Source organism: Podarcis melisellensis (genome assembly GCF_964234715.1).
Source record: "Podarcis melisellensis genome assembly, chromosome: 10".
Classification (NCBI taxonomy): Eukaryota; Metazoa; Chordata; class Lepidosauria; order Squamata; family Lacertidae; genus Podarcis; species Podarcis melisellensis.
This window is the reverse complement of record NC_138542.1, coordinates 19,834,518-19,848,152: the sequence shown is the minus strand read 5'-3', so window position 1 is coordinate 19,848,152 and position 13,635 is coordinate 19,834,518. Positions and strand designations below refer to the sequence as shown.

General features: G+C 42.8%; 1 protein-coding gene across 13 annotated transcripts in view; it reads right to left on the bottom strand.

Moving 5' to 3' along the window:
* CADPS2 (calcium dependent secretion activator 2) overlaps window positions 1-13,635 on the bottom strand; it is a 349,563-nt gene that overhangs the window by 60,083 nt on the left and 275,845 nt on the right. For 7 of the 13 annotated variants that reach the window (XM_081928821.1, XM_081928827.1, XM_081928826.1 and 4 more), the window contains 3 exons: window positions 11,470-11,626; window positions 3,109-3,250; window positions 2,868-2,987 (listed from right to left, as the gene is read on the bottom strand). In XM_081928821.1, the coding sequence (XP_081784947.1) occupies window positions 2,868-2,987; window positions 3,109-3,250; window positions 11,470-11,626 (419 nt within the window). The remainder of the gene's footprint in view (window positions 1-2,867; window positions 2,988-3,108; window positions 3,251-11,469; window positions 11,627-13,635) is intronic. The other 6 variants (XM_081928831.1, XM_081928832.1, XM_081928822.1 and 3 more) reach the window with 1 other exon arrangement.

Below are 13,635 nucleotides of genomic sequence, written 5' to 3'. Positions count from 1 at the left end.
CTCCTCATAGAAATAAACGTTAAATTAACAAGTTACCTTTTTTTGTGTGTGTGTTTTTCACTCCCCTTCAAAGCAGTGACCAGCGTACATGACCCCTTTAAATGTAGTGACCAGCGTACATGCCCCTTACAATGTAGCGGGTAGGCGGGAAGGTGACGTCGGGACGGTGCGTGACTAACGCACGCGCCGCCCCCATACGACTTCACAGCCAGTACAGCACCCGCCACAGTGGGGAGTGTCAGGGCACACAATGCACTTCCTCCCCTCGCTAGTATCCACCCTGGAGCCGCAGCAAAGGTGTAAAAGAGCCACATGCGGCTCCGGAGCCGCGGGTTGCAGACCCCTGATCTAGGGAGTGTTTCCTGCCCGCAGATGCATGGGGAGAGAGGCTCAACAACTTTGGGCCATCTCTCCTCATTTTCTTAAAACTGAGACCCCCCAAATGGTGTGTGGGTGTCTTATACATGGGGGCGTCTTATAGATGGGGAAATACGGTAAATGAGGTTGGGTGGGCGGTACTCATTTTAATTTATTTTTAAGCAACGGAAAAGAAGATTACTTGGGAAATGTAAAACTGCATGCATGCCTAATATCTGCAGTTCTGGGGATTAGCTTTTCATCCCCCGGTTCCGACAGACAGTTCCCCTGTCCCTCTTCTGGAGAAGGTCCTCCCTCAGGCTGACTAAGGCCGGTTCTATTCCAAAACCACATCTAAACCCAGAATGAAATGGGTCTTGATATTCAGTTTCCTCCAAGAGTACCTGCACCAACACCCTCTTGAGAGACTTGCCCTCCAAAGGGGTATTAGCAACTGGGACGGATATTTGGAACAAACTCCCCCTTGGTCTCCTAGAACATGCAGAGAACTGAAAAGGCCAGATGAGAGATTGGTTGTGCACAGAAAGCTCCCCTGGCGAGGAGGGGACTGAGGCAGCTGGGGGAAGGCAGGGACCTCCAGACCTCACAACTGCTTCATAGGGGCAATTGCTTCATTGGGAAGGGTTGTTGGGATCACTAGGCCTGCAATGTTTTGGTTTTTTCAAAGTTAACCACATGGACACTGTGCTTATTTTTATTGCTGACCTACTCTTGACTCCGGCTCCTGACAATAGGCCTCAAAAACTTAAACTGATCTCATGAAATAGGTCTCCGATGTGCCCTGGATGCCCCGGGCACTGTTTGAGCAGTGGTACACAGAAGGGCACTGAGGCAAGCGATGTTGTCTTCAAAGGGAACCTTGCAAAGTGGTCACAGTGAACTACTGGTGGTTCTAAGAATCGACTGGCGCAGAAGCACACCAAAAAAGCCTCAATGGAAAATCTACCTGTAGACGATCATGCACTCTACTGAGCGCCCGGTATTCCTCAAGAAAAGTTTCTCACCACTTGCATTCTAGAATCCACCTGGACAGCTTTGGTGTGGAGCACTCCTGTTTAGAGCTATTTTGGTTACACTTTTATTATTTATACCCCACCCATCTGGCTGAGTTTCCCCAGCCACTCTGGGCGGCTTCCAATCGAATATTAAAAGCACAATACAGCATTAAACATAAAAAACTTCCCTAAACAGACTAATCACCTCTGAACATCAAAATAGAGATAATAATACCTCGGGTTAAGTACTTAATTAGATCCGGAGGTCCATTCTTAACATGAAACTGTTCTTAACCTGAAGCACCACTTTAGCTAATGGGGCCTCCTACTGCCACTGCGCCACCGGAGCACGATTTCTGTTCTCATCCTGAAGCAAAGTTCTTAACCCGAGGTAATATTTCTGGGTTAGCGGAGTCTGTAACCTGAAGCGTATGTAACCAGAGGTACCACTGTAGAGGCAAGGCAGCAAAGAGTAATGGAACCAGCAATGGGCCATTGCTTGTAAATGTGCTATAAACTTTGATTTAGTACTAGGTATGAAAGCATTCCTAAAAATAACCATTTGTTTGCTGAATATATGTCATGGAGAGCCTTCCACCACCCCCCAACCCCCCCCCCCTGCTATACAGTGGTACGTCAGGTAACATACGCTTCAGGTTACAGAGGCTTCAGGTTACAGACTCTGCTAACCCAGAAATAGTACCTCGGGTTAAGAACTTTGCTTCAGGATGAGAACAGAAATAATGTTCCGGCAGTGCGGCGGCAGCGGGAAGCCCCATTAGCTAAAGTGGTACCTCAGGTTAAGAACAGTTTCAGGTTAGGAACGGACCTCTGGAACGAATTAAGTACTTAACCCGAGGTACCACTGTAATGCTTAATTGAGAAGTTCTTCATTTTAAACTACAAAAGCTCCTCTGAATCTGTTTTAAAAAACAACAACAGGGACGTAATCTCCGACAGCCAGTAGCTAATTAAGTGAGATTTGAACTCGATTAATTTTGGCAGTGTCCTATTACGAGGGAATCCAGAAAAGCCAGAGAAAAATAACGCAAACCAATTGCTGTTGCTGCTATTTTCAAAAATCTTTTAGCACATGCAGTGGATTAGTAATAACATGCCAAAACACGAAGAGCTATTGACATTAAAAAAAAAAAATCAACAACCCCACCATACTGAAGTACAATAATTTAAAGTGTTTCCACACTGCTTATTAACTAAATAGCAGCAATTATGTAATTAAGGGTGATGACTGCTAAATGTACCACAACAAACCTTTGCCTAGTTAATTGTAAGCTACTTCCTACTGAGATTTTACACACCAAAAAGCACAACCCAATGACATTCCATGCTTGGCTTTCAACCAAAAAGCTGCAATTTCCAACCAAATGATCACAAAACACCATGCAGTCCAAATACAGCTGTACATGACATCAGTAAGGCCGTGCAGAGCTGACACACACACTCAACGTTTAAAGATCAGTCAAGAATACACACGTGGAATCATATAAAGAAGCCATCCAGGTTGGCGTTGAAAAACTAGGTATCTGTGGAAGATTAAGAGGCAAACTTGGAACTTTTGGAAGAGCTACATTGGGAAGACTGTTGGTGATGGTCCTGCAGAGAAATAGACAACGTAGGAGCACAATAAAAATGGATTGTAAAAAGGAAAGCTGGAGGAGTAGGTGCAAACCAAATGGGGACCCAATTTGGCATAGGGCCTTCCGGAAACACTTACTTGACAGGCTGCCATGTTTCTTGTTCAAGACCTCTGTGAAGGGACTGGGCAATGGAGGACTCCATGAGATCAATGTAGCGGATGACCAAGGGAACAAAAATCTCCTGCAAGTGCTTGTGAAACTTTCCATTGCACAAAAGTGCTTGAAAAACAAACAGACAAAAAAAAAATAGGTTGCAATTATTTCCCTAGCTTTGGTTATGACAGGATTTAAAGATGACACTATGTGCTGACGGCATTCCGCCAGAGGTTACTTAAACACCTTAATTATAACTACTTGTGTTGTGAGGCAACCATAACAGCAATCTAATGTCACGTTTTGTGGTGTTTACTGCCATAGTTATTGATATTCTTCAATAAAAATGTGCGCAGCGTCATAAATACTGGTTTATTAGTGCTTTTAAAATTAACTAGATATTGTTGTTGCTATCATCATCTACAATTAGTAGTATATTGCAGGTCTCAGGGAAGTTGACAACATAAATACACAATACGAAAATACAAAACAAAAACAACCTCCATGTCCCCAACACATTTTAAAAGGGCATTGGATGTCAATCAGCCAAAGGCCTGGTTAAAGAGGAACATCTTCACCTGGCTCCTAAAGGTGTATAATGAAGGCACCAGGCGGACTTCCCTGGGGAAAGCATTCTACAAACAGGGAGTCACTGCAGAAAAGGCCCATTCTCATGATGGCACCCTCTGGACCTCTTTTGGAAGAGTCGCGAAAAGGAGCACCCCAGAAGATGATCTGAGGGTCCAGGTAGGTTCATACGGAGAGAGGAGGTCCTTAGGGTATAGCGGCCCTGAGTCATTTAAAGCTTTATAGGACAAAACCAGCACTTTGAATAGGGCCCAGAAACTGGGTAGCCAGCGCAGTCAAACCATCAGTGCTGAAACTGTCTTGCCTCGGTGAGCAACCTGGCTGCTGAATTCTGCACTAGCTGAAGTTTCTGAATCGTCTTCAGAGGCCGCCCTACGTATAATGTCTTGCAGTAATCTAACATCGAGGTTACCAGAGCCTAAATAACAGTAGTTAGGCTACCCCTGAGGGACTAGCAATGGAGATAAAGGTTTGTCCCACCCACACAAGTACAGTGGTACCTCTGGATGCAAACGGGATTCGTTCCGGAGCCCCGTTCGCATCCTGAGCAGAACACAACCCGCATCTGCGCGGGTCGCAATTCGCCGCTTCTGCGCATGCACGTGACATCATTTTGAGCATCTGTGTATGCGCGAGCGGTGAAACCCGGAAGCAACCCGTTCCGTTACTTCTGGGTCGCTGCGGAATGCAACCTGAAAATGCTCAACTTGAAGCATATTGAACACGAGGTATGACTGTATTTCCACTTATGCAGTGAACTTCCCTCCCTTCCCTTCTCCCCATGTGTCCCGACACACCCCAATCTGCTCCGAAGAGTTGAGCGACAATCTGGGAGGCATTCAGGGCGAGGGAAGGGAAGGGAAGTTCTGTTGCACAAGCGGAAGTCCTTAAGCAAACTGGGTGACTTAGGGATATAATCCTATTCACACAGGATTCGATCCAGAAAGACCCTGTTTGCACATGCTTTTGATTCGCCTACTTGGAGGTGAACACATTTTGGATCAGGAGATCTGGCATAAGCTAATGCCATTTACAATTCATATGTTAAAAAATGAACTGAAGCGCTTCCTAATTTGCCAACTGCCTTCAGGAACATCTTCACCTGGCTCCTAGGTGATCCTGGCCGTGATCCTGTGCAGACTGATTTGAATGCACGCCCCACTGAACTCAATGGAACCTCTAGTGAGTGTGCATAGGATTGGGCCCCAAGTGCATTTTCCTATGTGGAGCTGCAAGTTGTTGTTGTTGTTGTTATTAATATTAATATTATTTGAATTTATATACTGACCTATACCTGGAGGTCTCAGGGCGGTTCACAAAAAAAATCACAGTATATAAAATAAAAATAAAAGCAACAACCCAATAATACCCCCCCAAAGAGCCACATTTTAAAAAGGTATGGGGATGTTGATTAGGTCAACCAAAGACCTAGTTTTTGTTTTTTTATTAAAAATTTTCTTGTTTTACAGAAGTATGTGTAATGTCTCTCGTATTTTTTCCATGTAACATTTTGACAAATCAGTTTCATTTGTTGAGACATTTGGGGGGGGGGAGGGTGGAGGGGGGAAGATGGGTGGGGTGGGGTCGGGTGGCGATGTTTCTATTTTGCTTAATGTATGTGGGGTTTGGTGTCAGCGTTGCTCGTGCTGTTCATGTGTGCTTCTTTGGTGGTGAGAGAGGTTGGGGTTGGCCTAGGGTGTGGTTGTTTGTTTGTGATTGGCTGTGGTGATTTTTGTTTTTGTGTGTGAGTGGGGTGGGTGGTTGTTTTGGATCAGGTTAGCCATATTGATTTGTATGCTGTTGGTGGATTATTGTCATGGTCTTGTTGGGCTGTGATAAAGGGGAGCCATACTGGGGTAAAGGTGTCTTCTTCTGTTTGTCCCCATGTCAGTTTCAGCTTATTGGTTAATTTTTCTAGTAGGGCTGTTTCCCATAGTACTTAACCAAAGGCCTAGTTAAAAAGGAACGTTTTTGCCTGGCGCCTAAAGGCATATAATGAAGGTGCCAGGTGAACGTCCCTGGGGAGAGCATTCCACAGACGGGGAGCCACTGCAGAGAAGATCGGTTCTCATGTTGCCACCCTCCAGACCTCTCGAATGAGGGCCTCAGAAGATGATCTCAGGGTCCGAGTAGGTTGCTCTCACCTGCCAACCTGATACGGATATTGGGCTGCAGGTGAAGCCTGAGTGACTCATTCCTGGTAGGGACTTATATCCCCCTGTGTTTCCTTCACATTAACAGCGTTTGTTATTGAATAACATATCGGAAAGAAACACAGTTTTTTTAAAAAAGCAAAGCAGCAAAGCCAAGCTTCAGCCACCATAAACATATTTTTGCACTTAGGTTCATTAAAGCCATCAGGAAAAAAAAACCATCTCCCAAAGCACCTACATTAGACCCAGTACACCTGCTCTCTAGACACCACGGACTGTTGTTCTTATAACATGTCTTTTAAATGCCAGCAACTATCCATCGTTTCTCCCCACTACGCTGCTGTGCTCCACACCTTTCCCTCTGCAACCTCTCATTCCCAACCTCACATTGATCTCTCCCCACTATTCTCAGCTCTGCAGCTTCTATGGACCTTGATCCGAGACCTGAAGGGAACACAGCTCCGACTGCATAATGTACATGCACCCTTGCTCCCCCTCCATTAGCTCTTGTGGTTTTTTTGTAGATTGTTGTACTATGCCATGGGTAGGCCCAATCGCCTTCTAAATCCCACAGACAGTCCAGGAATCAGCATGTTTTTACATGAGTAGAATGTGTCCTTTAATTTAAAATGCATCTCTGGGTTATTTGTGGGGCCTGCCTGGTGTTTCTACATGAGTAGAATGTGTGCTTTTATTTAAAATGCGTCTCTGGGTTATTTGTGGGGCATAGGAATTCGTTCGTTATTTTCCCTTCAAAATATAGTCCGGCCCCCCACAAGGTCCGACAGACAGTGGACTGGCCCCATGCTGAAAAGGTTTGCTGATCCCTGTGCCATGCTATGGCTCCTTATGAGCATATTGGTACGGATCTGCATCAGCCTGAGGATACATTTCCATGGGCTTATTTATGTTCCAATTTTGGGGAACCCAAATGGCGTTTCCGTGTGCTGCTCTGGTTCACCAGGAGCTGCTTAGTCATGCTGGCCACATGACCCGGAAGCTGTACGCCGGCTCCCTTGGCCAATAAAGCGAGATGAGCGCCGCAACCCCAGAGTCAGTCACGACTGGACCTAATGGTCAGGAGTCCCTTTACCTTTTTTTAAAAGCCCCGCAAAAAGGTCAAGCTGAGAAGGCAGCCTGTCTGTACGGCCGCTCGGAATGAAGACTTGCCAACACACATTCTTCCCTGTAGCATGTTAGAAAACAACAACCCACACTTTCATCTCACAGTTTTATGTTCCAAAAAGGAAGCTTCAGCACTGTGTGCTTAATAATAATAATAATAATAATAATAATAATAATAATAATAATAATTTGTACCCCGCCCATCAGGCTGGGGTTTCCCCAGAATCTCTGGGTGGCTCCCAACAGAATATTAAAACACGATAACACTTTAAAAACTTCCCTAAACAGGGCTGACTTCAGATGCCTTCTAAAAGTCAGATAGTTGTTTATCTGATGGGAGGGCGTTCCACAGGGTGGGTGCCACTACTGAGAAGGCCCTCTGCCTGGTTCCCTGTAACCTCACTTCTCAAATCTCAGAACCATTTGAAAACCAAGGCGCAGCTTCCAATTGGCTGCAGGAGCTTCCTGTACTCAATCGAAAGCCACGTCAGATGTTCAGCTTCCAAAAAACATTCGCAAACTGGAACACTCACTTCCAGGTTTGCGGCGTTCAAGAGCCAATTTGTTCGGGAGCCAAGCCATTTGACAACCAAGGTACCACTGTACTTCATTACTCAGCAATCCTTATAACCACCCAGAAGTTAGTAAAGAGAGGTTGCCCCGTCTATTCATGGCTCACCAGAGATTTGAACCAAGTATTTCCTGCCTCATTCCATCACAGCAGCTAAAGTGGTCCCTAAAGATCAAATCACCAGCCAGTGTCACAAATAGCAAAATGATACCATTTTTTTTTTGGTATGGTATGAGGAAGCTGCCCACCATAAGCGTATCAAACAGAAGTGGATTGAATTATCAAATGGATTTACGGGCCTATTTATATAGATTTGCATAGGAATAGCAACATTAACACTCACTGGGATTTCCATCTAAATGTATGCAGATTTCTTACAGATGATGATATGCCGACATGGATTTAACACTAAGTAGACAGATGTGCATCAGAGTGTGAGGTTTAGCATCACTCCATATGGTCCAGTGGGAAGGATGAATATATGGCAACATATTATGCAAATTCCACCTCCACTCATTAAACATGGTAACGCTGAAGATAAGCATTTTATTGCTTGACCTTCATTCAAACTTGAGTTTCTACGTAGTGGTAGATCTTAAGTACTTGACCTTTAGTCAAATATGGCTTTTTACTGAAGTCAAGGGCATACCTTCTAAATTACTTCATCCAATTTCAGTGTATATCTTATAAAACCATCCCAATCCTTCAAATTGAGCAAAAGAAAATTACAGCCCGACAAACTTTCATTGATATTTTGGCCTCTAACCCATTAGGTAAATATACACACATGCAGTAAGCACAAACAGTCTTCTGAAGCTATCTTAGAAATGATGGCATTTTAGGTGCCAGGGACAAAGTCGGTATATAGAGAAGAATCACGTGGTATAGAAGACGGAAGCAATTCAAGGTTTTCTTTCTGCATTATTTGAAAGAGAGGGCCACCTATCAAATGGTTGCAATTCCACGGGAAATGAATTAGCTTCTCATCCAAGGAATTTATAATATGGCACTGTGGTTATATACATGTGATAACAACACTACATCTGTTTCATTAAATAATCAAAAGGTTAAAATAATACTTAAAATGTTGGCAGGGTACTCATATCGGGTGTATCTGGAAACCATCTGCAGTTTCACAGATTTTGAGTTGACGGAAAGCTCTTGAGATAGTACAACATGCAGGTGTCAACCCTTCACGTTTCAAAGGCTGAAGATTAACTTCATCTACAATATGGGGACCTAACAGTTCTGCATTTCAAAAGAAACCCGAAAAATCATCTCTGATACTGGCCTCACCGAGAGAATAACCCAGTGGGATTTCCACCTCTTCATTTCCTAATGAGCTTTTTGATAATGAGAGGTAACTTTAACAGTCACTATGGGCTCTATTATGGCTAATTTGACTCCACTTCACTCTCCTTGTTAATTACTAACACTAGCCTTTTTATCCTCACGAGAACACACTCAAGGGTTTTTTTTTTGGGGGGGGGTGTCCATCTTTTTTAAATTTTTGTGGGGCTCTTTTTAAAGAGTTGGATGTCTTCAGCAATAGATTTATACCTAGCAGTTCAGCCACAAATATTTATTAGTCGTTACATGAAGACTCTTTGTGACACCAGTCCCACAAGCATAGGGCATTCTGTCCGATGGTCTTAATAGGCTAACTCTGTGAAAAGTCTGAGTATTACAGACAAACTACATAGAATAGTGTATTTTATCTAAGTGTCAATTCCTTTTAGAATAATTATTTGTAATCTGCTTCCATTTCTAGAGACAGAAGGGTTACTAGGAACTAGCGGGTTTGCTGATGGAAAAAAATGTATTATTTTCTACAATTCCCCCCCCCCCCATTTAGGTATCTTATTTACAACTCACAAAAGCTTTCAGGTGGCATAAATGGGATTCCCAAATGGTTCTCCTTGCCAGAAAGGATCATGTTCTCTATCTCTCAGTTAGAACAAGGGTGGAAAATGACACACAACTGTTAAAAAACGCTTCCCCAATCTGCTTTTTCTTGCTATTAACTCACCCCTCCCCAACATATCAGGGCTATTAGGTCTTTTAAAATGCCAGTGCCTTTGAGTTCCCTCAGTAGCGTTTCATAACGTTGTTCATAATTACTTCATAATGAAAACGCATTTTCTGTCATTTAAATGAATTGTCTTCCTCCCTTGAAAGCTTCCCCCAATAATTATTTGAAGTAATTACATATTTAATTGACTGATGGGGAAAAAAGAATGTAAATCCAAGTCTTCCAGTTATCCATTTCTGGAGAGTCTGTGAGATGATCAGTACTGGTTGGTCAATGGTCTATGAAAAATCTTGCGGAATTATTTTATCACTTATTCATTATTAAATTATTAAATACAACCATTCACAATAAAGGAGAGGAACCCTAAATGGTTGCATTCCATCTTGAACTATGTTCTAAAATGCAAAAAACCCCCCACATATCTACATTTTTGTTTCAAAGAAACCAACATTTATCTCCCCTTGATTCTCCATAAAATACATTATCTCGGCATGCCCTGTTTTCAGATACCATTCCAAAATAAAAGGAACCCTTTTCAATTTACAGTACTTGCAATACAGATATTGGCTGCAGGAAGTAAATTCTAAGTCAGCTGTGAAAATCAGTCTCTATCACTATATCATTCAGGTGACCAGCAAATAAAACAACACCATTAGAGGATAATTTGATAAAGGGAAAAAAAATTAAATAATTCAATTTGAAGCCGGAAATGGTAGGAGAAAGCTGGAGAGTCCTTGTGGACGTCAGTGAGGGCAGAGGAAGCCCAGAAGAGATTGGCGGTGCAGTAGGGATTGTTTATGCTGCTCAGCTTCCCCGCCTAACAGCTGATGTGCAGAAGTTGTAGAGCTAGTGCTGCTCTCCTGCACATCCTTCAGCCTCCCGCCAGCCCCAGAGCTTCAATTCTAGTTGTGGATATTTTTGAGTGCACTATTTTTGGTCTAGATTAGGAGCGTGCGGCAGAGAGAGCATTTAAGGGGTGTTTAGAGGGTGCTCCCCACTTCATGCGATTTCACTTATGCACGCGGGGGCCAGAAACGTAACCCCCGCCAGGTAAGGGGGGCCACCTATATAAGTAAAGATTTTGAAATGAATCGTTGTGAAGTGCAACATGGAAATATGCACGAGAGACATAGGCTTCATTTTTATGCCAAGGAGATCTGCCTGCTAAAATTTCTCCTGTGGAACACAGTGGTACCTCGGTTTTCGAACGTATTCCGTTCCAGAAGACCATTTGAGTTCTGAAAACTCAACACAGAAAACTCAATACAATAGGGAAACTCAAAACAGAAGCCACACAGCATGTTCGACTTCCAAAAAGTGTTCAAAACCAAAGCATTTACATCCAGGTTTATGGCTTTCGAAAACAGACGTACCACTGTATTCAATTCTGAATTTCTAGGGCAAGAAGAGATTTTTAGCCTTTCTGCAGCTCACATGCATCTGTTCTGCAGCACATAGCAGAACCAGAGCATGATTCTCTAACAGGGGATGTCCCAGGAATTATGATACCCCGTTCGGCAAGAAAGCTGTTAGAGCCACTCTGCATAGATATCTTATTAGCTTTTGCTAATTTAATATAACGGCTGTGTCCTGTTATCTAATTTAGTATATACATAATTGGCTGACAGCTGTCTTGCAGCCCACGCCTATGCATGTTTACTCTAAAGAAAGTCCATTGAGTCCACCAGGGCTTACTCCCATGTACCAGCACACAGGGTCACAACTTTCACAAATGTGAAAAGGCTAGGGTTAAATGAAATACATATGTTTACATAGATTTACACGATCTAGGCCAGCTCTGAACACTCGAAAGGCAAAATTATTCATAGCTGCAATTGATGTTATGATAGAACTAAACTGTTAAAAAAAAGCTTACGGTCATTCCGTAGGAAGTTGTTAAGCAACTGGAAAAGAGGAAAAGTATCCCAGGAGTCCTGTGGCTGTGCTTCCAGTGCGGAATCCATGTCAACCGTAAACAGAGACCAAAATTTCTCCCCATGTTCAGCCAGCAAATCTGGCCACCAAGCAAAGGCCTGTATCACAAGTGAGACACAATTTTAATTAAAAGGGAGTAGGAAGATAAATCAAATTTCCACACACACACACACACACACACAAAATACGATGAAACACACTAACGTGCATTTTTATGAAGCAATGGCAAGTTGTGTGCACTCTGCTTAGGGAAAAAACACTGCATTAAGGAAAGTCATATTCTGCGTTGTATATTACTTATGTGAAGAAGGAAGAGAGTATACCATATTTTCCCGTCTATTAGATGTGGTTTTTTGACTCAAAAATCATGTCAGAAAACTGGGGTCGTCCTATACACGGATAGTGGCATGGGGGGGGGGAGCTGTGGGCCGCCAGCCATCTGGTTGGCGGGCGCGCAGCTCCTCCCCATGCCGCACACACTCTAGGGAGCGTGTCCCGCAGCGGCATGGCATTTTCTTTAAATTTAGTCCCCCAAAATAGGGGGTGTCATATAAATGGAGGCATCTAATACATGGAAAAATTTGGTATATTTCATTGAGGGCAGAAATGTTTCATTGGTTAAAAGCATTATGAGTAACAGCTTATGAAACTGATGGACTAAGCTGAAATGGCGAAATTAACTGCCCAACTAAGAGGACATAATGATAAAGAAGGAATGGAGAACATTGATGGGATTATCTATCAAAGGAGGCATAGGCAAACGTGGCCCTCTAGATGTTTTGGGACTACAACTCCCATCATCCCTAGCTAACAGGACCAGTGGTCAGGAATGATGGGTGTTGTAGTCCCTAAACATCTGGAGGGCCGATGCCTGTACCAAAGTATTACCCATACATGAAGTTGTGGGCAGGCTTTGAAATATAAGTAGTGGATTATTGAAAGAACTAACGATAGTGAAGTTTAGATAATAAAAGCACATGTATTGTAAACTAGTTAATAAAGAGAAGTACAAAACAAACATCAGGAAAGGAAGGGGGGAAGTCAAGAAGAAATTTATACTGAAAAAAAATGTGTATGATGATAAATGTTTTGGAATATTTTTGGAGAATTAATAAAAAAGCAGATTTTTTTTAATCTTAAAATTATTGTTGATACAATAAAAACTACAGATGGTAAAGGCCGCCTTAAAAGCATATTCTGGTGGAAAATGCATCATATTACGGGAAATTGCTTGCAAAAGTGTGTATATTAAGCAAATAAAAAGTACAACTTGGTAGAACTTCAAACTAAAATGCTGATGAATTTTCACAAGGCCTTTTTTTTTATAGTCAAACTGATGGAGAAATGCAGAGACCCAAACTTCTACTGGAAAATGGAAAAACAGAGAAAAACTGACATGGTCAGAATGGCCCGTCTCTAGCCACCACGTAATGAATGTTTGTTTGTTCCTAAAGTGACTTTTACGAGACTGTTTTAATGTGTAGGTTGACTCTGAAAATGAGATGTAGACGCACACTAGCTCCACGAACTTCTGAATGCAGAAGACCTCCTCTCTGGTTCAATTCTTGACATGTCCAGCTAGGGCTGGAAAACTCTGTTGCCAGATTCTAGAGCAGGCACAGGCAAACTCGGCCCTCCAGATGTTTTGAGACTACAATTCCCATCATCCCTGACCGCTGGTCCTACTAGCTAGGGATGATGGGAGTTGTAGTCCCAAAACATCTGGAGGGCTGAGTTTGCCTGTGCCTGTTCTAGAGAGTCATTGCCCATCAATGGAGACAATAATGACCTAGATTATAGAATCATAGAACTATAGTGTTGGAAGGGACCACAAGGGTCAATGTAGTCCAATTGCCTGAAATGCAGGAATCTTTTGCCCAGCATGGGCTTGAATCCACAACCCTGAGAGTAAGAGTCTCCTAATCAAACAAGGAATGTTGGAAATGTAAGGAAAAGGAGGGGACTGGAGTAAATTTGTACACTGTAAACATTTGAGAACGTTTGCAGGTCTGAGTTAAAATATTTTGTAATGTTAATTTTTGGAACCTCTTTACCATTATTAAGGTAAATTTTATAAGCATGAAAGAAGGTAAATACAGATACAGTG